At 38.3% G+C, this 25,557-nt stretch overlaps 2 protein-coding genes across 2 annotated transcripts in view; both read left to right on the top strand.

The window, feature by feature from the left end:
- Positions 1–989, top strand: part of LOC110831481 (sodium- and chloride-dependent GABA transporter 2-like) — a 29,398-nt gene extending 28,409 nt beyond the window's left edge. Inside the window, exon 14 of the transcript XR_015533827.1 lies at positions 851–989. The gene's annotated coding sequence lies outside the window, so the exon portion shown is untranslated. The remainder of the gene's footprint in view (positions 1–850) is intronic.
- On the top strand, positions 911–25,314 carry Acsf2 (Acyl-CoA synthetase family member 2). The gene is made up of 13 exons (XM_022067515.2): positions 911–1,051; positions 12,105–12,282; positions 12,926–13,054; positions 13,872–14,092; positions 16,416–16,533; positions 17,394–17,489; positions 18,352–18,500; positions 19,309–19,480; positions 19,744–19,851; positions 20,312–20,460; positions 21,367–21,508; positions 21,666–21,776; positions 23,553–25,314. The coding sequence occupies exons 1-13, from the start codon at positions 1,005–1,007 to the stop codon at positions 23,679–23,681; spliced, it is 1,749 nt and encodes a 582-aa protein (XP_021923207.2). The 5' UTR covers positions 911–1,004; the 3' UTR covers positions 23,682–25,314.
- Positions 25,315–25,557: the final 243 nt, after the last annotated feature.

Raw genomic sequence — 25,557 nt, 5'->3', positions numbered from 1 at the left:
GGGTCTCTCACGAGGCTAAAAGAGGGAGGAATGAGAACCCCTCCTTCATACAAGCTTGGGTTGTCTTACAAATTGCAGCAGTTTTATGACAACTTACTTGAGTTCATGCTTTTAGTTGCCTAGATTGAATAATTTAATTTGTAAAGAATTTTAACTAATACTTCATCTTTTTAGGTATTTCTTTGGTTGAACAATGAACTTTAAGATATATCGTAATTATAGAGAGAGTGTAAAATATAAAGTACTGGGAGAACTGAGAGACATTTTATTTAATGGGGAGGGGGGGAAGCCTTATGCTGTTAGGTTCAAGGGCTTCGTCCGCTCGCTCTTCTGATAAGAACAGTAGGAAAGAATATGCGTGATTGTGGCAAATCTTTAATGCCAGCAGTATTATTGACTGTTCATACGAATCAGTAAAATTGTATTAAATTTGTTTCGTTCTAATTTTGTGTAGGGTTGGATTTGAGGTTTTCACGGCTGTGAGTATGAAGATGACTTGTCTTCTGGGTTGTTACGCCGTGTACTATGATAGAAGTCTGTGTAGAGATTTAAATTTACATTCTGGAGACATTTTATGTAGGGCGAAGATAAATTTTTCAGATTTACATTTGAAAGGGCTGCACGAATTTAGGGAACCTTCACAACATTTGCTTGCAGACAGAGGGCACTGTGGAAAAAAAATGTTCAAAATTGGGTTCCTACCCTCACCCACGTCTCTGATACCAATATCGGTCACTTGGGAAGCAGTTTATGTGAATTTTGGTTTTAAAGAAGTTACAAATTGTTGGTGTTTGTGGTACGCATAGTTACCGCGTCTTATTTCCATCTGTGTCTCTCTTTACCTTCCAAGGGCGAAGATATTATTCCTTCCCCCGTGACAATAACCACAAGACCTTGAGTGAATGGTTATTCTGTGGTGAAGGGACTAGGGTTAACCTTGTATTTCGCCGTGTATCTGTTAGCCAACTGCCTTCGTGCCAGAGTGCGACAGTCCAGGACAGGAGATGGGTGTTCTTCGGCTGTTCCTCTTCACCAAGTGTTTCAGACGACGGTAAGCTTCTGGAGATTGGGAAGGAGTTGCTAAGGACACAGAGTGACAGGCAGTTATTTTTAGACCAGTGGTTTGAATCTAAAACTGACAAAACAGTGGTTTTCCTAGCATATTTGACTTCACTGTAGCCTACAAGTATATTATTGCAAATACGTCGAAATTTGCTTATTTACACTACAAAAATAAAAAGATTTATGAGATATTAAAGTCAAAATGTTCCATGTCAGAACGTTACATATTGAAAAATTTAAAACTAAAAGTTATATCCGAGGTCATATGAAATAATTCAAGATGGGAATTCTCCGTATTTTCGTGTTGGTATTTAAGGGACAGGAACTTGTCTGTAACTGGTTTACTTAGTGAGACTTTGCATTAAAATCCAAGAAATTAGTAGCTAAAAGGAATCAGAAAACTAAAATAATCGCGAGTTACAGGATATTAATTTTTCCACGTGTTCTGATATCCAACTTAACGCCAATTACCGCTGTCCACCGGTTAATAAACACTGCTTTAAACAAATGATGCTCTTTCCCCCCCTCCTAAAAATGGTTTTGAAAAAAACAAGAACTTTCGGGTGACACTTAATTTGTTCGCACTTGACTGTTTTATTTGGGGTCGTATTTTACAATACTTGGTAGAACTTAAATAAAACTGTTTAGTCACTGTAGTGTACCACTTACCTCTTAACTGAGATTTGAAGTGGATAATGTTCTTCTGAGTTCTGGCAACGTGTAAACTCGTCAGTAGACACCGTTTCGGAAAAAGAAACATACTGTCTTCATCTTCAGGGCGAAGTGTTGGGTTGAAGAAATATACGAGGTGCGATCGGAAAGTTTCAAGACTGTGTCAATAGAGGGCGAACCGGATGTAGTACGAGCTTCTGCCGCTAGGGGGTGCGGCCTACATTCATAGTGAATCAGTGTGCCAGCCGGCATCATCGAATTAGCATTTGTTTCTTAGTTACGGGCGTTTTGGTAGTGCATTACACCGACCCTCCTGCGGTTTCGGAATGGCGGATTTTCATGAACAATTCAAATTTTGCCAAAGACTCGCCAAAACGGCTACGGAAACCTATGAAATGCTAAAGCAAGCATTTGGGGAGTCCGCAATGGGTCGTGCACAAACTTTTGATTTCCAGGGATGCTTCCAGGCTTGGCAGCGGCGCTGGGATCGTTGTGTTCACTCCCAGGGGAACTACTTCGAGGGTGATGGATGAATTTAATACCTGAGATAAGTGTACGGGTTTTTATAGGCGCAGTCTGGAAACTTTCCGATCGCACCTCGTAAGGACGACGTAGTCCACGTTTATTGGACCTTTGGCTAGGACAGACGAAAACTACAAGTAGCAGAGGCCTTCTTGTGAAGCTGATAGTCGCTCAGTAAAGAAAATTGCTGCCTTGTACACAATCTGAAGGTTCATTACATTGTTTGCAGGAGCTCGCCAAATGTTTCTTTCCTGAGCTAGATGAATCCAGTCCACGCCCTTCCATCCAATTCCTCTAAAATTCATTTTGGAACGATGAATCTACGCCAAGGACTTGTAAGTGGTCTCTTCCTTCAAAGTTTTTCCTACCTAAATTCTTGTACGCATTTCTCATGCGTGCCACATGCCCCGCCAATCTCATAGCTAGTGAAGAATACAAATTGTGACACTCTTATTCAGTGTTCTCCAGCCTCCAGTCACTTTATCCCTTTTAGGTCCAAATATTCTCATCAGTAACCTTAATTGTTAGTATTATCTCTATAATATGAGAGAACAGTGTACAATTTTGGCTTTCGGAGGGAAGTCACGTTTAATGTTCAGAATTATCCGACGTTTCGACAAAAATTACACCTGCCATCTATACAGTGTATGTGTAGTGAGGGAGGAGAGTATGGGATTGAGGAAAATAGGTGACAAGATTATTTAATTTTTTTGAAAATTTGGCGAGGAAACGAGTTGATGAAAGCGTCCCAAAGAAAATAAAAAATCAAAACCTCTTTTCCTCAACCCCATGTTATTGTCCCCTTGGGTAACAGCCCGCTCTTCTAATCCACCAATTGGCACCGTTAGCTCCAACCCGCTACCTAATTACTGCCTGCCCTATTTATGCCCAGCCACTGCATATTCGCCCTGAAGATGGCAACTGAAATGTTCATCGAAACGTTGGATAATTCTCAATATTCGACGCGGCTTATCCCCGAAAGTCGAAGTCAAACGTTTACCGTAAATATCTAAAGGACAAGAAAAGACACCAAGTTTCACACAAAAAAGAGGTAAAATTATAAGAAGAATATTGTTCCAAATATTTGAACTTTACCACAAAGTTTAGGGATTTATAGTACGAGTTGTACTGCAGTCTGGTGACGAGACACGAATCTGTGCTTTAGCGTCTAATAGGGCCTGTGTTTTTCTTTATGGTTTATTAATTAACATCATCAATGCATATTAAGATTCTGGAGTGCAGTTCAGGTGTTGAGAAAATACATAAAAGCGAATACACTGTTTGTATACAAAGAGGTTGTCGAAGTATAACTTAATTATCTACCCAAAAGTCGATACACTCATTTTGAAGTGTCAATTAGACTAAATTAATACTCAGTTTCTGCTGAGTTCTGTTTGTCGACAATGTCTTATTTTGTCTGTGGTCAAGTTTCAAATATCTATCGATAGCAGAAGAGGTTTATGAATGTTCACGACGCCACACAGAGGGCTTCAGATACGTATCTCGTTATCTTGTTCCTAGAGTGGTAAGGTTAGCGCCATTACCTCTTACGCAAGTCCTACATTGTTCATAATTCAATTCTCTAACTCCGTGGAGCAGAATTCCTCTTGAAATGTTGATATTTGCAGCGGAAGCTTTTGTTGTCGTAGTGACATTTTTACTTCACTAATTTACAAAGTTGAGTTCTCTATATGGATGACTGCGTCCAACACATTTTTTTTTTCGGACCAAAACCAAATGCAACTCTCATTGCGCTGTGCAGTTCCATACATAGAGGTGCAAGATTGTGTTGAAAGCTCAAAATAATCCATCATAAAGGATGTGGCTATATTGTCATATATGTATTATTTTTTATTTAGTGTTCTGTCTGACGACAGGTCCATATGAACAGGATCCTTCCATCCTTTTCTCGGACTGGGACCTGTTCATATACATTCTTGGCAGATGATCTAGAAGTGGTTTGCCATTGCCTTCTTCTGTGTGTGAATGGAGTAATTGTTGGGATGCCACGGAGAAACCGGGGAAGCCCCCGGAGGAAAACTCCATGTTTCCTAGACCACGGCCTTGCCCAACACAAGTTATAAATTCGGGCAACGCCGGGAATCTAACCCGAGACCCCAGGATTACAAGGCCAGCGTTCTAACCGCTAGATCACCGTCGTCTCATATATGTATAAGATTTTATAATTTTTTAATTTAAACATTTTAAGTATGCTGTGTTTTTAACAAAATACGAGAAATGAAAGCCATATTTTTTATTTAACTGGCTTGGTTGCGTTAAGGCTTCCTAACTCTGTAGGCCTATGGTGACTTATTCCTGCTGTCAATTATGTCCCTGCAAACAGATTTTCATTTGCAGAGATTTAACAACAAGATTTTCGAAGACTCCCATTGAACTAATTTAGTTTGGGCAATAGTCTCCGTTCGATCTCCATGGTCCACAATTTTCTACTGAGGTTTCTGTTATAGAGATTCGAATTGTACCGGGGCTTAATGCAGGGACACTTTTAGAAGTTTGAGGATTGCAGGTTCGATTCACAAAGCACGCATAAGCCTGATAACGACAGACTAAATATTAATAATATTGACAAGAAGAAAATATAGATTTCTTGGGATTTTATTCGTGTGTACAAAAAATTAAAAATAACGCGGATACATAAAAGTATATATCGCGGTTGTCAAAATTGGGCACAATGGAAAACCGGAGATACTTGGAATACGCGATTGGCAATCCCCCCGCCATTTGGAAGGGATTTCTGTATAACAAATTAATTAAATTTGTAAAAAAAAGTTCCCGGTTTAACCATAAAACTGCAGAACTGCGTTACATTTTATTCGCAAGGCCTACATGTGATGGTGTTCAAAAGAAGTCAAGGGCACCGTTATTTCATTATAAACGATAATTGTTTCGTAATCTAGTAATCATGGGTCCAGAAAACGTGGGACCCGTCACGCGAAATTGCACAAGGACTCAGACCCTTCTTGGGAGATTATTTAAAATCACGCCCGTACGAAGTCTGGATCTCGTAAGAGGGACTAGTAATTCATTCGTTCACTCCATAGAACAGAATCCTCTGTGAAAAACTGACAGTTTCTTACCATTTCAAGAAATTTCTTGGCATTTATGGGCTCTGGTGGTTCGTTACAGTGTTCACTGTTGCCCACCATTCGAGCTTATGCTGGACCATTTGAATTCAGTCTACACACTGTTTATCTAAGATCTGTTTTAATATTGTTTTCTCAATTTATACCTAGCTCACCAAAGTGGTCTCTTCCGTACAGATTTTTATATTAAAGTTTTGTATGTCTCATCCTCCCTAATTTATAATCGTCTGAATAATTGCTGATGGAGACAGGTTATGAAGTTTCTCGATTTACAACACGATGAGAACCAGAGGAAACAGGTTCATTTCATGACGCTTTGTGAATTGTGACATGGAAGTTCTCGTGGCCTAACCTTAAGGTCGAGATTCGAGCCTACGAGGGGGGAGAGAGAGAGTAGTTAATAAGGGCTGCATGGTTAGTTGAGTCAGTACAGCGACTGACTACGGGCTACATGACAGGGGTTCGACTCCCAATAGGGGCAAAAACCTTTTTATCTTAACCTCCGCGTCCAGTCCAGCTCTGGATCCCACCCATTCTGCTATCCGATGGATACCGAGGGCACCTTTCCCTGAGGGTAAGACGCTCGGGGCGTGAAGCTGACCACTCACATCCATCTTATGCCAAGCCAAAGAATTGGAGCTATACATCCACTACCCCTCATTTATTCACGGCGTGATACGTCATGCCTTTAACTCATGTTGGGTTGGAGGTATAAATCCACGCATTCTTAATTTCGGCACTAGATTGAGTGAGTGAATTGGTCCGTTCGTAGATCCTCCACTTTCTGTGGTACCCAGTGGGTGAATTCAGAACCGGTCTGCAAGCAGCGATGAAGAGACGAATCCGTGTCTGCCTCTGCCCGGAATTGACGGAGGTATGGAGTAGCAAATATTTTGTTACAGATTTTTATTTATTTAAATATGTTTCCATATCAGACACTCTCCTGTTGAAAGCTGTAGACATCGAGGTTGAAATTGCTATTTCAAGGTTTAAAAACTATAAATCGCCAGGTGGCAGAACTGATTCAAGCAGGAGGTGAAACATTAGTTCTGTGATTCATCAATTCTTTAATTCTGTTTGGAATAAGGAATAATTTCTTCGGCAGTGGAAGGAGTCTGTTATTGTACCAATTCATAAGAAGGGATAGAAAACTGACTATTAATTATATCTCCATACAAAATTTTATCCAACATCATTCTCTCAAGGTTAAGTCCAGACGAGATTATTGGGGATCATCAGCATCGATTTCGGAGTAATAGGTCGATTACTGATCACATTTTTGTTGTATTCGTTAGATACTAGATAAAAATGGGAGGACAATGAGACGTACATCAGCTATTCGTAGACTTGAAGAAAGCGAACGATTCGTTTAGAAGGGATATGTTGTGTTTTATTCTCATTTAGTTTGGTCTAGCGGTTAGAACGCTGGCCTTGTAATCCTGGGGTCTCGGGTTCGATTCCCGGCGGTGCCCGAATTTATAACTTGTGTTGGGCAAGGCCGTGGTCTAGGCAACACGGAGTTTTCCTCCGGGGGTTTCCCCGGTTTCTCCGTGGCATCCCAACAATTACTCCATTCACACACAGAAGAAGGCAATGGCAAACCACTTCTGGATCATCTGCCAAGAACGTATATGAACAGGTCCCAGTCCGAGAAAAGGATGGAAGGATCCTGTTCATATGGACCTGTCGTCAGACAGAACACTAAATAAAAATATAAATACACATGAAACTAGTTAGGTTTGTTAAAATGCGTTTAAAGCCCGTATATGTAAACATTTATCTGACACCGGTCTCAAACGAGATTCGTTATCAAAGTTGCCTTTCAACTTTTCTTTAGAATATGCTAGTAGCAAAGTCTAAAAAACTAGGTGGAACTAAAATTGAATGGGAAACATGGGCTTTTGGTCTGTGCTGATTATGTAAATAACGGAGGATACCAGAAATACCATAAAAACACAGAAGCTCTAATTAATGCTGTTAAGGAGGTTGATCTAGAAGTAAACACAGAGAAAACTTAAGTATACGTCGATGTCTCGTCACCAGAATGCAGAGGAAAATCGAGACATAAAGTTAGTCAATGAATCCCTTTAAAATGTGTCAAAGTTCAGATATTTGGGAGTGACAGTAACAAATCTCTTTGCACTTCCTTCACTATAACCAAACTTTTTACAGTTTCTCATCATCTTCAATGTCTGGCTTGTGTGTCTTTCTGTCTCCGTCTTCTTGTTTCCTCATATCTCAGCATGTGGCTCCAGCCGTCTTTTCTATTATACACGCGCACACATTCCATGTTCTGTATTTCCCCTGACTCCCCTAAATTTCACTTATTTTGCTGGGACCGTAACACAAGAACCGGAAAAATACTGATAAGATAACCGGCTATTAATCACACCGAATAGTGACTAGAAGTGTTATCTTTCTTTAGACATAAATAAACCAGAGCTGTCAGAAGTACGAGGATAGTCAATGACAAAGTTCGGTGAGGTCGACCAGCTTTCTACGATTTATCTCGGGGATTAATTATTATGACATGTTTCGGCGTGTGCTGGGTTCATTTCCCAGAGAAACCGATTCACTCTGGTGAGGAGCGGATTGTGTTCTGGTTGAGTGCATCTCAATCGAGAAGAACGAAAAGCGAAAGCAAACCAAAGTGTTTGGAATGGTCAAATGTAACTGTAAATGTAATATTAGCTTTTCATAAAACCCACAGGTTCATACTGACCTCACCACAGGTTTCTATCCTGAGACAAATGAATCAAATCTACATCCTCACAACCTCTTTATTTAAGATCAGTTTTAATATTATCATCTAGGACTTTTCAGGTTGTATCTTCCCTTCAGATTTTGTGACCAAACATTTGCGTGCGTTTTCTGTCATTCCCATGCGTGTCAAAGAACCCTCCCATCTCATTCTCCGTGATTTTATTATCCTAATACTATATCTTGTAGCGTACAGATCATATAAGCAGTGTCTGATGGCCGACAGTGGGTGTCCACCCAGCCGAAGAACTCTCGCTGCATAAAGATCGACATGTTACGAAATAGGCCATGGATTGTTTGGAGTGTTCTGAGGAACAGAAATGGACATGCGATTTGGGTCATGGATGTCAGGTTAGGTTAGGTCTATGGTTAAATTTACGTAGTGAATTCAGTATAAACTGCGTGGTCTTCTGCATTGTAATGCTGTATATTATTAAAAAAAAGGTTCTGATATACTTCCATTTCGAAACGTCCCGAAGATTGTCCATTTAAACACTGGGTTAACGAAGAGAGGTCTTATAATCACCTCGAGAACCCTTATAGGAAAAATACGTGCTTAGAGAATGTTTCTGAGATGTCATGTATTCAGAATGAGAATGAAATTCTTATATCGCAATTAAAATATTTCATCGAAATCGATCTTGTGAGCAGTAAGAGTTTTATTACGCGTCAACACGAGTGATTCTCCCGAGAATCCTTCGCTTTGGAAATAACACCAGTCGGAGCGCCATTTGAAGACCCGAAGATGAGCCGGGACCATTTGAATGCCAACTGCATCTATGACATCATAAAAACAAATACGTATGATGTGCACGTTCTTGTCCTTGCACTGTCTCATTACACATGTCCACGCCGGGTCGGTTGGTTATCGGATTGTGGCTGGTTCAGATCGGGAACGTCACTTCCATTGGCAGAATTTCTGTTCTTCGTTAAGCCATCGAATGTGACCGACAGTTCGTGAACTATTACTTTAACGATAAAATTAAATAAAAATAAAAAGTTTATTACGCATTAGGAAATTATTCTGACATAAATGGAGTGACCAAGGAATTGAGGAAATAATGTGACAACTTTGAAATTAAACAATAATCCTGACTTTGACAGACATTTTTCTGTTTGGATTTGAAAGAATAATTTATTAGATAAGAATTTTGGCTAGGGTCATTCTTGGAAATTGGCCACTAGACGTATTCAGACAGATATTAAAATTTATGTATGTGTCGGTTTATTAACTTCATCGCCGTTCTTCTCTGTCCGTCCGTCCCTCCTTTCACTTCTCTCTCTCTCTGCTGTCGTATCCTGAGTTCGTTCCCAACTCTGTGGACGTGTACTGTTCGCGACTGTATTCTTGAGACTTGCGGGGTGAGGAAAGATAAGATGCTTTTAACACTTCGGACTTACTGCATTCCTTTCAAGTCTCAAGATTACAGTCGCGAACTATATGTACCATGGTGTTTTTGTTTTTATATGACACAGAAATTAATGTAAACATATTTTTCTCCCATTAAATGAATTCGAATTTTGTCTTTATTCCTATCGATAGTCTCCAAATTATTGTTAACTGGTGTAATCTAAAATATTAACGGCAATGATTAATGACGTCATGAAACGTGTATTTTTATACTGACGTCAGTTATTGATTACGCATAATTCTTACGTCAAACATACGACAGCGGCGCGATAAATGTGGAATCAAAATATTGTGCAAAATATCACCGAAACTGCAACATAGAACCTAAGCAGTGCACATACGAGGTGCGATCGGAAAGTTTCAAGACTGTGTCAATAGAGGGCGAACCGGATGTAGTACGAGCTTCTGCCTTTAGGGGGTGCGGCCTACATTCATAGTGAATCAGTGTGCCAGCCGGTGATGGATGAATTTAATACCTGAGATAAGTGTACGGGTTTTTTATAGGCGCAGTCTAGAAACTTTCCGATCGCACCTCGTACACAGTGCTCCGTCTTGAATTTCTGTTGTGAAACTCCGTCGTCCAGTTGTCATATTCGATGAATGGTATTCCTTTTAATGAATGGCTATACACTCTACGTAATCTCAGAGTTACGAAATTGCTAGCTTCCACTGATGCATTCCACTTTGCAATACATCTGCAAAAACATTACATACTTCCATTTACCTATTTTCTCTTAATTTAATAATTGCAGAGATATGCTTCGAAAGTGCACTGTCATCTTCGGCGGAATAATGCTTAATACGATGACTGAATGTGGCAGTATAATGGACACCAGTTCGAATTCCGAACAAGTCTAGCTCTTCTGAGCAGTTAAATGGCGTTCGTCTCTTCTTTTCCGAATCAGTACTATTTTTATTTGCATCTAAACTCGTTATGATCAGCTGTTTGTTACAATGCTGCGTCACCAGCAAATGTCGATGAGAAACAGCGAGATTATCACGAATAGTGAGGTTATGAGGGTAGTGGAATATGTTACTGCTGCTGTCTCATCTTTGACTGACTGAGGAAAACCATTAACAACGTGTACCAGTCGTAGGAAGCAAAATAAATTTACTATCAGGATGCCACCAACTGCAGAGTGGTCAAGAATTTCTGAATCGTAAAATGTTGTTACATTATCACATTGGATATAAGCACGTAACATCTCTTAACATTTGTACGGAGTGAGCACATTTCATAGAAAGTTGGAATTCGTAGTTCTCGACTACTTATATTTACATTTGAAATTGTATAACCCTATTTTAAATAACCTTTGACTCACAAAAGAGTTTTTAATGGAACCACAATTCCCTCAGAGTGGATCCATCATCAATGAAGTTAACGAACCAGAATGTATAATTTAGTAGTTATATAACACAAACAGGATCTATATTGGAACGCCTTCATGCTAGCCAAAAGGACGAAACATTCAACTATAAAACAGCAATTTCAAAATGTTTATGAAGCTGTACAGCCAGAGAAAGCAAACTTAAGGTTTGTATGTGTTAAACCGAAGTCAGAAAACGTAGCCTTCAGCCCGAGATTAGAACAGAGGACCTCCTGAAAAAGTAACGGTGCTAAACACTACTGTGGCGTTCAGTTGTCTTGAGAATCCTAGTGGCAAAACTTTGTAATTTAAACTGGAAATATTACAGTACTTCATTTCCGTTTAGCCCTGTACGTCAAATGTCCGTTATGCATAAACAGAATATGACTAACTAACTAACTAGATGGCTTACCGAACCGAAGGTTCATCACCGAATTAACCAAAGCCCTCCACCGGACTAACAAAATCCAGTTTCCATGAACTCCTATCTCCCGTAGATCCCGCCTGACATTATCCTCCCATCTACGTCTAGGTCTCCCCAGCGGTCTCTTCCCCTCAGGTTTCCCAACCAATACCCGGTGCACACTCTTGTCCCATCCATGCGCGCTACATGACCCGCCCATCTTATTCTTCTCGACTTAATCACCCTGACAATACTGGGGGAGGAGTACAGATTTTTAAGCTCATCATTATGCAGTTTTCTCCACGCCCCATCGTCTTCCCTCTTAAGCCCAAATATCCTCCTCAACACCCTATTCTCAAACACCTGCAATCTGTGGTCCTCCCTCTGAGTGAGAGACCATGTTTTGCTCCCATACAAAACAACAGGCAAGATTACTTTAATTTTCAGGTTCTTAGAAATCAGACGGGAAGACAAAATATTTTGAACTGAGAAGTAGCAAGCATTTCCGGAATTTAGTCTCCTCCTAACTTCCTCACGAATATCATTTTCATTTGTTATTGTTGTTCCCAGATATTTGAACCTTGTAACCCTTTCAAAGGACTTATTAGCTAAGCAGAATATGACGGGTTCAGAAACTGTGATATACGAGGTCTGACACACAACTGGATTCGTTTTTGTACAACTGGCAATACTGCAAAAACACGAGTGTTTTGTGTATCAGAATGACTAGAAAGTCCCTGTGCATGCACAAACATATTTCCAACCCTCGTAATTATAGATGCATATGGATTTCTAATCTTCAGATTATGCATAGCAGCATCCAGGAAACCGAGTTACTGGCACGAGCCTGGTGTTGAACCTCTGATCTCGGAGACAGTGGGACAGATTGTGGACAAGGCTGTTCAGCAATGGGGAGACAGGGATGCTCTTATTTCAGTGCACCAGGGACATTGCCTCAGTTTCAGGAGGGTCAAAGAAGAGGTCAGTAAAAGCATAAGATCTTAGTTCTGTTTTTTCTTTTAAGTATAATATACTTGAACTCCAGACTCACTACTCTGAGAACTTTTCAGCTGTCCTCAATCTCACGTGTGAATTTCAGTGTGCATAATTATCACAGAGTTCATGAGTCTTGCAGCAAATTTTTAAGAAATTAAATTGTTAGGAGAATGAAGTAAACAGTGTATTTTATTCAGATATTTGAAGAAGAAAATCATGTTTAAAATGCAAAAAATATCGTGAATGTGTAGCAACTGCAGAAACTGAATCATACTTACATGACTTTGGAAGTGTGCTTAACTACATACTAACAAACATAACAAGTGTTTATAGCACCTTCTATCGTCTGACACAAATGTAGCCTACCAACCAACCGAAAGTGAAAGAAAGAATCATTAAAATTTTAATTCAGTAATGCATGATCACTCCACTCACATAATTATCTGTGGTCCCATCTGTGCCGCAGCACACCAAGTGACTGCTTCCTCTGAGGCTCAGTGCTAACTTCTTCCTTCTTATAGAAGGTAATCCACAGCTTTGTATTCAGCTATTCAGCTGTGCTGTAGACTCAGAGTCTATGTGTTATGACATGTCAAGGTCTGACCAGTGTTGCATTCTATTTCTATAGGCAGATAAATTGGCTGCTGGACTCCTGGGTCTGGGACTGAATCCTGGAGACCGACTGGGAATTTTGGGTCCCAACTCTAGCCAATGGTATTTAACCTTCATTGCAGCTGCCCGAGCAGGGCTTATCCTGGTGAGTGAACCACAGGAAATATGTTAAAACATAAAAAGTTATTTCTGGGATCCAGTAGTTTCAAATGGGATTTCTTGATGACAAAATCTTAATTCAGAATGGTGGGTCATCAGTCTACATAATAATGACAATACTATGTAACTTTTGAAATGACCCCTAATTTCACCCAGCTTTGGCCCCAGTATTTTCTTCAACACTTTGATTTCAGGAACTTTTAATGAATTACTTTCTCGAAGTACACACACTGCATAATAATAATAATCCGTGGCGTAACAGTCCTCTGAGAGCCAAAGCCGACTAGCTGGCTGCTGGCCTCACGTTCACATGCCTAAGCAGAGGTGAATGATAATCCAACCAGATATAGGGTGACGTGTGGTCAGCACGATGAACTCCCAGCCATTGCTAGTTTTCATGACCGGATTATGCTACCCGTTGTAGCTCCCCAATTTCCTCACGATGCTGGGTTGGTACCGGTCCCATACACTGGTCGAAAATCTCATGAGAAAAATTCTTTCCCCGAGACTCGAACCAGTGCGCGTTCCGTATTACCGGTCCAAAGCATGATGCATCAGACCGTGCAGCTGCATTGAATAATTAAATTGTATAATTTATAAATTTCTGTAAACCAAGTTAAGGGAAGGAGGTATGATTTCTTTTTATATCTTACATGTTCCTATTTGTATAGAAGTTCCAGCAGAAGTTAATGATTATTAAGTTGCCTTTTATTTAATTTTAGCTGTAGGCAGAGGAAGGAGGGAAGTATTTTACATTGTATACTGTTATTGTCACTGTTCCCATTCTGTTTGATGCTTGACAGGTAAATATTAACCCAGCATATCAGATCCCAGAGCTGCAGTACTGCCTCAACAAGGTAGGGGTGAAGGCACTCATTGCTCCTGAGAGCTTTAAGACTCAGCAGTACCATGAGATGGTGTGTACCATTGCTCCAGAAGTGGAAAGCTGTGCCCCAGGACAGATATGCAGCAAGCGATTACCAGATCTCACCTCTCTCATAATTGTCAGTGATAATGAGCTGCCGTGAGTTCACAGTACCTCATTAGACTTGATTCCACAAACTGGCATCATTCAACAAAACTGCAACATAGGGTATACCGCAGTCACCCTGAGTTTACCATCCCACGTGTCTCACAAACTGCCATGATTTAAAAACTGGATTATGAAATACGCTACAAACCATCTTCAGTTTATAATACTTACCATAATTGCAGTATCATCCACAATTTAGGACTGATGATTTTATAAAAACTAAAAGTCATACCTTTTAATTAAATCTATTTTCTAATTTTTTTTTTATATCTTAACTGCGTCATGTTTGTGTTTAATCAATATAATAATTTATTCACCGTCCGTACACAAACTTAAAATGTTGTTAAAATTACTTAAGAATACATAAAATTACAACATTTTTTATAATTAGATCTTGATATATTTCACATTTGACGACATGTTTCCGTGTATTTCACCATCATCAGGTCAATCAATTTAAAACTGTTTTAAAAAACTGTTGTACATCCTGCTCCGCGTATATTGATATGTTTGACTGTTTTGATTTCCTTCCTTTTAATGCTTGGATGTTTATATCGGGTTGTGAGTGATGCGTTGTACGTCCGATATTATGGGGCAGCAACTTGCAACTTGCAAGCTACTGCCCCATAATATCGGACGTACAACGCATCACTCACAACCCGATATAAACATCCAAGCATTAAAAGGAAGGAAATCAAAACAGTCAAACATATCAATATACGCGGAGCAGGATGTACAACAGTTTTTTAAAACAGTTTTAAATTGATTGACCTGATGATGGTGAAATACACCGAAACATGTCGTCAAATGTGAAATATATCAAGATCTAATTATAAAAAATGTTGTAATTTTATGTATTCTTAAGTAATTTAAACAACATTTTAAGTTTATGTACGGACGGTGAATAAATTATTATACTATTTTCTAAAGTAATCTCCCGATGATCAAACACTGATTTCAAGGGTCCTTCATCTTGTTGAAGAATATCTGGTACTGTACCTTTATAATGACATTCATTTCTGCTGTTATACTTCCTACATTCTCTGGCACTTTGTGCAGTTATTTTAACTTTTGAAAAATTTTCAGTTTTGGGAACATAAAAAGTTACTAGGTGCAGTGGAACGTTATGCTTCATCAAAAATTCCCATAATGAATGTATCGAGTGAGCTGGTACATTGTCATGATCCAATATTCACAAACCCAGCTTCCATTTTCAGCCTGTTTCTGTCAAACTCAGTCCTGTAGCTATTTTATAACTTCTAAGTAAAACATTTTATTGCCTTATTGTCTACGAATTTTGTTACAAATGTGAGCTGTTATTTCCTCACTGTGTGATGTTGGTAGATGGCGAGGGTATTGGTCATCCTTGATACGAACTCTTCCCATTATAAGTCACTCAAATGTTCTAGTGGTGTAAAACATTCCTTCTCTGAATGAAGATTCAAGCATTTTATACCTTTACATGGCAATCTTTCCAGTTTTCACTGAGTGCTTGATGAACACACATTGTTTTGTCACATTCCATACTACAATGCTCATTATGAACATAAAAGTAAAATAAAGCTGTCCCGCTACATGCCATGTAGATGTTTTTGGGGGGATTCGAGGTACATCTCCAACTCTTTCTTGACCTCGGCACTAGATGGGGGTGAGGTGGTCAGCATCACGTCCCGGCCGTGCTTTACCCCCGGGAAAGGTCCCGGTACCCATTGGACAGGAGGCTGGGTGGGCCCCAGAGCCAATCTGGACGCAGAGGCTAGAGGAAAAATCCTCTGCCCCCTATCGGGGATCGAACCACAGTCGTCCAGCCCGTAGCTAGTCACTATACTGACTGAGCTATCCCGGCTCATTCATTACGAACATGTGTATACAAAAAAGCAGTGACTTCCTTTCAGCTGTGGTGAAGTCGCAAATAGTTGCCAACATCTGCCATTTATTGCCCCAATTTTATGTATGCTACTCATGCAAATAAAGTAGTTCATAATTTTATAGTTGGCCCTCATACAGTATCTTATGATTTAACAAAGTCATAGTATAGAATGTATCTCAGCTCAGATTTTTGTCACAAAATATTATTTCAGAAATGAAAGATGGTGTATCATAAATGTTCGTGTTTCATAACAGTGATATAGATCCTTAAGAGAAATGCTGGGTTCTTCACAAGTTATGCAGTTTTAACTTCATGTTCATAGATCTCCATGAGGGCCCCCCCGCGCGCGCGAGCACACACAACTTTGTCATTCTTAGATGCCTTCAGAATTTTTGTAATGTGTCTTATTGTAACTGATAACATCGCAGACCTTCTGTATTCCAGAGGTGCATTTCGGTTCAGTGATGTGGTGGAGAGTGCCACTACTGAACTTGTGTCCACTGTTCAGCAGCTACAGTCACATATTCAGCCAGATGATGGCTGCAACTTGCAGTTCACATCAGTAAGTAGAATTTTATATAACTGCTTTATGACATTTGATTGTAGCACAATACATGCCCCATCATCAAAACGTGTCAGACTTGTTTCTCTGTACATCTTAGGAACATTATTATGTTAATTAGTGAACAGATTCATACCCACTAATCTGGGATTCTTCATATGTGTGTGAATGATCATTATATTTGAGGTTATTTAATGATACTGTGCCAACTGCTGAAATTCTTTATCAGCTGAGACACAGGGTAATTATAATGTATGTGTTGGGGGGTCAAGCAGTTGCATTGCATTCTAAATCACATAATTGTGAATAGGAATGTAAGAACCATAAATATTAATTTTCTATGAAATAAGAATTTATTTATTTTCAACCTCAGGATACAAAATTCCAGTCTGGGATATGAAACTAATATATGCTGTTTATAAACAAAGAGGAATAATTTCCCATCATAGAAAAATGTATAAAAACCATACAGTGATATTTATATTCGATAGAATGATTTTACAGAGTTTTCAAAACTTGTATCCTTTTTATGGGAACAATATGTTTAAGAGAGTGAAACTTAAAAATACAAAAATTTTTATAATCTGATATTAAAATTGACTATGGAAAAATTCTGTTTGGGCAACTAGATATATGTCTGAAGCTGTCATGGAAATTCTGGATGAGCTAGCTGCTGTTTGGAATAGTAAGAGGTAGAAATGTTAATGGTTATTACGAATCAAGAGAAATGAACAGCTAGCTAGTCTTGGGAATTTAGATGTATGGATTTAATTAATAAATAAGTATCTACTATGAAGTGTCAGTTGATTTATGGACACTGCATGTATTTAGTTTATTTTAGAAATGAATTTGTATACTAGGGAACAACTGGCCAGCCTAAAGCTACGTTGCTGAATCATCACAACATTGTGAACAACATGCTGACTTTTGGAAAGAGGGCAGAGTTGTTTCAGAAGGTGAGACACATTATCATAACCATAGTTCATAGTTGAAGCATCATCCTGATGAGGGTATGACTTTGAATCAGAGTGCATGAAGTAAGAATTTGTTGTTGGAGGAACTGCACCCAAAGCTCCTAACAAATGATTCATGTCAGTCAAACATGATACCCATTCTACTTGAAGCTGAAATGAAATCTTATCAGCATTCTCAAAAACAGTTCATCATACAGATACATTATTTACAATATAAATCTCATCATAATACACAAATTTTATTTACAGCTTTTCATGTAGTGAATATTTAATGAAATATGAGGTAAGAGTCTTCTGGATGTATGAACCATGTTGCATATAGAGTGGCTCACTTTGCAATACTAGATTTATATTTAAAATAAATTAATATCAAGGCCAGTGAGGTATGCAAAACTACAAAGGACACATTTAAAAAGATACATACTTCAGTGCAGCTCACCTTCTTCAGTATGTCACTTTCTGGTGCAGAGTAATGTCATCACTTACATCACACTTTTTTCACTGTCTTGAAAGCAAAATGTCTCCAGAAAAAGTCCATAGCACTGGGTCTTCCATTAACAGTATTAATTATTCAGTTTTCATAGAAATTTTCTAATATTATAGAACTTAACATATGGAACATTATCACATCCTAAGTCACTTCATTTCATTTTTATAACCTATTTCTTTAAAATGCAACTTAATAATGCCCTTCCATCTACTTTTGTGTTTCCCAAGTGGTCATTACCCTTGAAGTAGCTAGAATAAATGATAAATTTTAAAGTTTCCTTCAGAAGTTTTAAATTAATGTATTTCAGCTTTACTTTCAGATGAAATAGAGTAAATGATGCCTTTCTCTGTACAGGTGCACCGTATCTGCCTCCAAGTGCCATTCTTCCACTGTTTTGGCAATGTAGTAGGAATCGTTGCAGCTCTGCTATATGGCACCACAATAGTCTTACCTGGTGCCTCCTTTAAAGCTGAGGAATCCATCCAAGCAATCCAGCAGGAGAGGTGCTTCTTTTATTAAACTTTTATTAGACTTTTCTCTTTGCCACTTCATTCACTATATCTGGGTGTAACCCAAACTCCAGCTCACTGGGCGAACATAAAGTTGACCTTCTTTCTCCTCCAAATGAGCAACTGTAAGATGCATAGATCGCTATTCTACACCACTTACAAAGGGGTTATATTCTTTCATAAATTAAAGTCAAGGTCAAAATGCTAATGCACCCTAAAATGTTATAAGTAACATATAAAATGAAATCCCCACTTAAAAGCGATCAATTTGTTCAAGAATGAGCTTCCTGTCTTAATTAGAATCAGTTATAAGCATTTTAGTGAATCAAAATGCAGGAAATTCTAAGGAAAAATTAAACACTTTAATGCAATAAACTTTGAAATTAACTGGCATTGTAAAAAAAAAACTTTTTATTTTTTTTCTTACTCATGTGACTCTATATGCTTACAAAATTTAATTTAAATCCAAGGTGATCATGTGAACTGTACATTTTCATATTTCAGTTTGTATGAACCTTCACTGAATTAAACTGAACTTGAGGGATGTTTTCAAGCATAAAATGGACCTGGCTGATTAGTGTTGCTAACAGACAAAAATTGTAACAGCTATTGCCTTTTGTTATTTTTTAGCAGTTTTTCTGACTTTGATGAAGTTTTTGTGTCCGTAAGTTGTCTAGCAATTATATACTGTGGTGTATGAACTTCTAGTGTTTCAAATGGACTAAGCTGAAGGTCCTGTTGTAATGAAGCTGCCAATTTGCGATAGCTTTACCATGGCCTGTGTCCTATTTATCGCCTGCAGATGTACAGTTGTGTATGGGACACCCACCATGTTTGTGGATCTGCTATCCTCAGCAAAGAAGACCAACAACTTGAACACAGACACTCTGGAAATGGGAGTGGGAGCAGGTGCCCTGTTTTCCAAAGAGCTCATTCAGGAACTTCTGAAAACTTTCAAACTCAAGAGATTCTGTGTAAGTAGCAGTATTACAGCCAAAGATTGATGGTATTGTTCCCAATGAGGAATATACTCTTAGTAAGTTCTAATCAAAAGAATGTATGTCTGTGTTTGTGTGTGCATGTGCACGCGCTCGCAGTACTAACAGGAAGTTAGAAGCCTTTTGAAACTGGGAATTAATAATATTCATAATTACTTTCGAATTATCTTTTATCAGATTAAAGAGGTTTGACTGCATTCAAATGTTTGCAAATATAGAGTAAGACCATCCTGTTGCAGGTTGCATATGGGATGACAGAGACCAGCCCCCTGTCCTTCATGTCAAAGCCACATGACTCCCCTGAGAGGCAGGCATCTACCGTTGGTTGTGTCGTGGACCATGTTGAAGTTAGTTATTTGTTTTCATAATTAATAAAAGTTATTTAAATTACTATTTAAAATCTCTTTTCCTTCGTAGTGCTCAAATAATTATCATCAGCATCATCACCACCATCATCATGAGAATCATTAGAATCAAACCAACCGTGGTAATACATGGTAGGATTGCTGCTTCTGAACTGACCATGCTGATTTTGTGTGCCACATCTATGGTCATTTCTCTTTGCCAGAAAGGTTCAGATCATGTATGCAAGTACCACAGCACTGAGGAACAGTCATGTCACTCTCATGTTATAAAATGCCCAATTACAGAGGTTTTTCCCCGACATCATATTGCCACTAGTCAGTGAAGAGTTACCACGTTGTAATTGTTTGAGGATAAAAGCAAAATTAATTAAATTTATAACATAGGACCTTTTACCGAGTGGTTGAAGTAGATCAAGTTTCAGAACTGTGATTGTGGTTGCAGGCCAAAGTTGTGGATGCCACTGGGAAGATGGTGCCATTTGGAACACCTGGAGAGCTCTTGATCCGAGGCTATCTGAACATGTTGGGGTACTGGGGTGAAGACGACAAGACAAAGGAGATCATCGGTCCTGACCGCTGGGTAAAAACAGGGTGCGCTAGGAAATTTCTCTTACATCTTCATATTTGAAGCTCCGAACTTGATATCTGGTATCACTAACTGTCATGGCACTCTGTATCATGGTCCTCATTTGATAGACACTGGAACCATCCTGGATGTTATAAGAGATATTGCCACTTGTGAGGTTCAAGAGATGAGTTTCCAGGTTGTAGTTAGTCTTTTAACACTTTGAAGACCAGGTAGGTGGTTGCTAATCTACCTGTGGGTCCCACACACTTTTCAAGTAAAATAACTTTTTACTAAAGAATTACAGCTAAATTAATTCAAATTCCTAAATGATTTAAGTTCTTTAGTGTAAAAGAATGTTCAGTGAATTTTTAGAACTACTTGCATTTACACAACTACTAGTTTGTATTAACATAACCTGCTTTTCTTTATGGAACAGAGCTTGTAAATGGATGGTCTAATGCTTACAATTAAAAAATTGTGAACAAAACAGCTCTCATTATCACCACAGATCAAAATCATTATGTGCAATAATTTCTTATTTAACTTGACAAAGACAGGAGTAAACTTACTGCATCCATCAAATTTGGTAAGCTATTAATTTCTTAATTTTATTTAAAAATTTATGATCTTACATTCTGTCCAGAAGAGAGATATTAGAACTGCACGAGTACATGGAATACTGCAGTAGCTTGGTTGAGGAAACAGAACTCATCAATTTTCTGGTAGTAATTAAAAATATATATAGAAAGCTTATGCTCTTTCATGCAAGGATGGCCTGGAGGGGAAAGTATGGTGAGGATGCAGTTACATATTGACAGTCTTCATTGGTAACTTTGATTTGAGTTAACATGGCTCGTGATAATGGCAGGTTATCATAGTTTTTATATAATGGTAATGAAAGCCCAGCTAATTGACAGACTTTATTTCAGAGATCAGTTTGTGCTGTACGAAGATGGTTATGGGCAAGTGGTAGGACGCATCAAGGACATGATCATACGTGGAGGAGAAAACATCTTTCCGAAGGAGATTGAGCAGGTCCTGGAACAGCATTCAGAAATATTGGAAGCTCAGGTAATAACGTATTTGACGCAATAGTGTTCTCAGTATATATTATTTGGCTTACGTGTTAGACAAACAAATTACCTGCAGCCCTCAATATAAGGGTAACAGTGCAACAGAATACTGCAATTGAGGGATTCAGTATTTTTCTAATACTGTTATTTCACAGGTGATTGGGGTTCCTGACACTCGGCTGGGAGAGGAAGTGTGTGCGTGTATCAGACTGGTGGATGGTTCCAGGCTCACGGTCGACCAAGTAAAACAGTATTGCAAGGGGAAGGTATTTATCATCATCCTTTCTTTAACCCGTTCACTGGCAGATATTGTCATCTATGACCAATCCCTTCTGAGCAGGTTTTTACACTTTATACAAAAGAGTTATGTTTCAGTTTAGAATTGGTTTCAAAGATATATGTTGGTTGTTATTTATAAAATTAACCCACAGTTTGTTTAAAATCTTCTTAGTAATTTTACATGGTATGGTATTCATCAAAATAAGGTACATTACGCAGTACAAATTGGCAACTGGCTATAAATGTCTCAACACATTGCATTCCATTTCTCAAGTACTACAGAGACATCTTTGGTGCAGTACAAAGACGATCTTTCATTGTATTGCCTATAGATTGCAGAATGGTTGAGTTTTTGCTTCTTTGATATATGTATAGTAGGAAAGATATAGGAAATTTTTAAACAAGTACACACAAATAGACTTAAAAATTTGTACTCCTCCCCCAACATTGTCAGGGTGATTAAATCAAGGAGATGAGCGGGGCATGTGGCACAGATGTATGGTGCGAAAGGTGTGCACTGGGTATTGGTCGGGAAGCCTGAGGGGAAGAGACAATTGGGGAGACCTAGATGTAGATGGGAGGATAATATCAAGTGGGATAGATGGGTGATAGGAGTTTAAGGCGACTGGATTTTGTTGGCCCAGGACAGGAACCGGTGGAGGGCCTTGGTTAATTCAGTGATGAACTGTCAGGTTCCGTAAGCCATCTAGTTAGTTAGTTAGTTAGTTAGTCAGACAAATAGTTAAGCTTCGCCCAGGAAAACTTAACGCTGACGACACAGATAATTGAGTCTTGGCTGTGAAAGGGCTTAACAGCTTGTTAAAGTTGCACTTCACATTATGTTAAAGGATTGTCTTTGTTTTTTGGTGAGTGAGAAATTTGTGTGTCAGAATTCAAATTTCCCAAACTTCTGCTGTACGCTACACAGCACCATTGTATATGTAGACAATAAAGCAATTCTGGCTACAAAAGAAGAACAATGCTATCTGTGTGAGATTTGAGGTTCTCACAGCAGATGATAATGTTTTATGGGTTGTGACCAGACCAATAGGAAGTCTTCACACAGGGAGACAGACAGGTGGGTGGGTGAGGGAGAGAAGGAATCAGCCCTTCTTGGGGTTGACCAGTGGTGAACCAGGCCGGGGGTTAGGATTTGAGAAGGGAATCTAGAGAACCAAGGCAGTTTGAGTGGGAGAAAGGGTTATCAGAAGAATGAAGAAAGATGGTAAGCAGACAATAAATCAACTAGGGAAACTGAAGGGTAGGCAGACCAGATGATACAAGTAAGAAAAATAAGAGAGTGGCCCAGTGGTAAGGATTGGGGGGGGGATAACAACAGAGGACTGCAAGTCCTGAAAGGGGCATATATTAGAGTAAGTCTCAAAGGGATAACTATCAAGGTAAGTCCTCAAAAAGATCATGGGCAAAGGAGGGTTGAAGGCAAGTCCACTGACTTCTTCATTCCTCTGATTCCCTTTTTCTCATTCACATTCCTGCACCCATTACAGATATATAAATAGCAAGAGACAGCTCCCCAAAGGGAAAAGTCATGGAACACTGTAGGAGTTGGCAAGATTTATACTCTGGTGGAAACAGGCTCATGATCTCAAGAAGAAGAAGAAAAAAAGAAAAGAAAGAAAAGCCTTGCTCTTATACTGACTTTTTGTTCCACAGAATAAAGCAGCCATTTAAATGTAAATTATGAGTTTTAATTACGAAATGATTTGTTTTACAAATATTTTGGTCTTTTCCATTGTTTGCAGATTGCACATTTCAAAATTCCACGCCATATTCTATTTATGGCAGACTTCCCTAAGACTGTATCTGGAAAGATCCAGAAGTTTCGACTTCGGAAAATGGTTTTGGAAGATGGATCTATTGGAACAGGATAAATACTTCTCTAAGCCCAGACCAGGGATCATACTGGAGAGTTGCTATTTTGAAATGAGTATTCTTTTAATATTCATTAAAGAACTTCAAACCACGCCAGTAGTTTTATTTAGTATCAACTTGATATTTGTTTTCACTCATTTTAATTTTATAGTATTATGTCTTCTAATTATGTTACATTCACTCAATATTTTACATATTTATACGCTGACATGATGAAGTAATGGCTCATTGATGATAAACATTTTTAACTACTGCCATAAATTGGTTAATTAGTATATTAATTTGTAATGGTTACATATCATTACATTTTCCTGAAAAAAGTTAACTAAGCATCGTCTAATTAGTAACAAAGTAATTTGAAATTTGAAGCTAGAAAAACGTGAATGTAACTGTTGAGTAAGACTGATCTTAAATGCTCAGAATTTTTAATTGTAGGAACTGAACATACTGTCAGGTCATCAGATACATGTATTTTATGCTGAATATTATATTCTGATTCAGCCATTCAGTTGAAGAAAGAAAATATAGCCATTAAAGATTTAGTCAGTAAATTGGTTTGAACATTTGTGGCATGATGCTCCGTATGTGTTTCCTCTGCCATCATATTTCATTCAGTCCACTGACAGCGGCAAATCTCCATTGGTCTGACTAGTGTGTGCAGTGCAATATCACAATGAAAATTGAGCATTAAATCACAAAGTGCAAAAGAAACTTATTCACAGAGTTGTAAGTTGGAGTTATGTTTTATATTTGAGTATGCTTTGAGAGTAGATTTGGAATTATCAGAACATGACATAGGCTGCCTAAAGTGTGTCATCATCTATCCTAAATGCTTAAATAATAAATTATGGAATGTAATGAATTCTAAATGACAAATTAATGTTTAACTTGTTTTTGTCAATGTCTACTTAACAGTTATAGTAAGAAAAACTAAGTGTATATATATATATATGTAAAAGAAACCATGTTTCTGTAGATATCAAAATCTATTTATACAGTTGAATAATTATATATTTTTAAAAGAAAATTAATGACTCAGAGTTATGAGTCATAAACCTATCCAAGCTTCTATATCCTTAATCTGCCACTACAGAATCATTAGAACCCTGACCCTCTTGTGGTTCACTGTAACTTCTACACTGAAATGCTTGTTTACGTATATTACAATTGGTACCATTTGCCAGCACATCTGGCCACCAACATTGAGTTGATTATGGTGGCATTGTAGAATGTAATCTTTTTCTTGCTGTTTTATTTCTTCATATTAACTTCATTTTCAATTTGTAGCTCGTCCATGGTAAGGTTGTTCATTCTTGTTGCCTTATGCAGGAGTGTTACTGTACTTGGTCAATTTGTCTACATTAATGTCTCAACAAGTTTCTTGGTACCAGTCAAAGTCTAAAATGCAGCAGTGTGTTGTCCTTGCCTCTAGCCCAAATCTCTGCTTCTGTGTTTATTAACAGCATTATATTTGTTATATTTGGTTTTGTTTTTTTGTGCGCTTCAAATGCAAACCTGCCGAGACAAAATGTTCCACAGTGTCATCATAGCCTCTTAATGCAAATTTGTGTAATGATATTACCAATTTCTTAAATGTACGAGCCGATGAAGTATAATAAATTCTTAATTGTATTTATTGTGGTATAGTTGCTGTCTCCTGAAATGAAGTTTAGCAGGTATTAATCTTCTTTTATTATCAGACTTAAAATATGGAACTGAAAAACTTGAATACAGTCTTCTTACTTTTGACACTGCAAGTCACTAGTAACACAATAAAGCTTATCAGGCTATGGATCTCAGTTTTACTTCCTGTACATCACTGAAAGTGGAGGAAGATAAGAAAGAAAGAATTTAATTTCATCCATGGGAAAGTGG

Source organism: Zootermopsis nevadensis, unplaced genomic scaffold (assembly GCF_977971745.1).
Source record: "Zootermopsis nevadensis isolate Lab colony 2312 unplaced genomic scaffold, Znev_1.0 Znev_ptg000006l, whole genome shotgun sequence".
In the NCBI taxonomy this organism is placed as follows: Eukaryota; Metazoa; Arthropoda; class Insecta; order Blattodea; family Termopsidae; genus Zootermopsis; species Zootermopsis nevadensis.
This window is presented reverse-complemented; position numbering and strand designations above follow the sequence as displayed.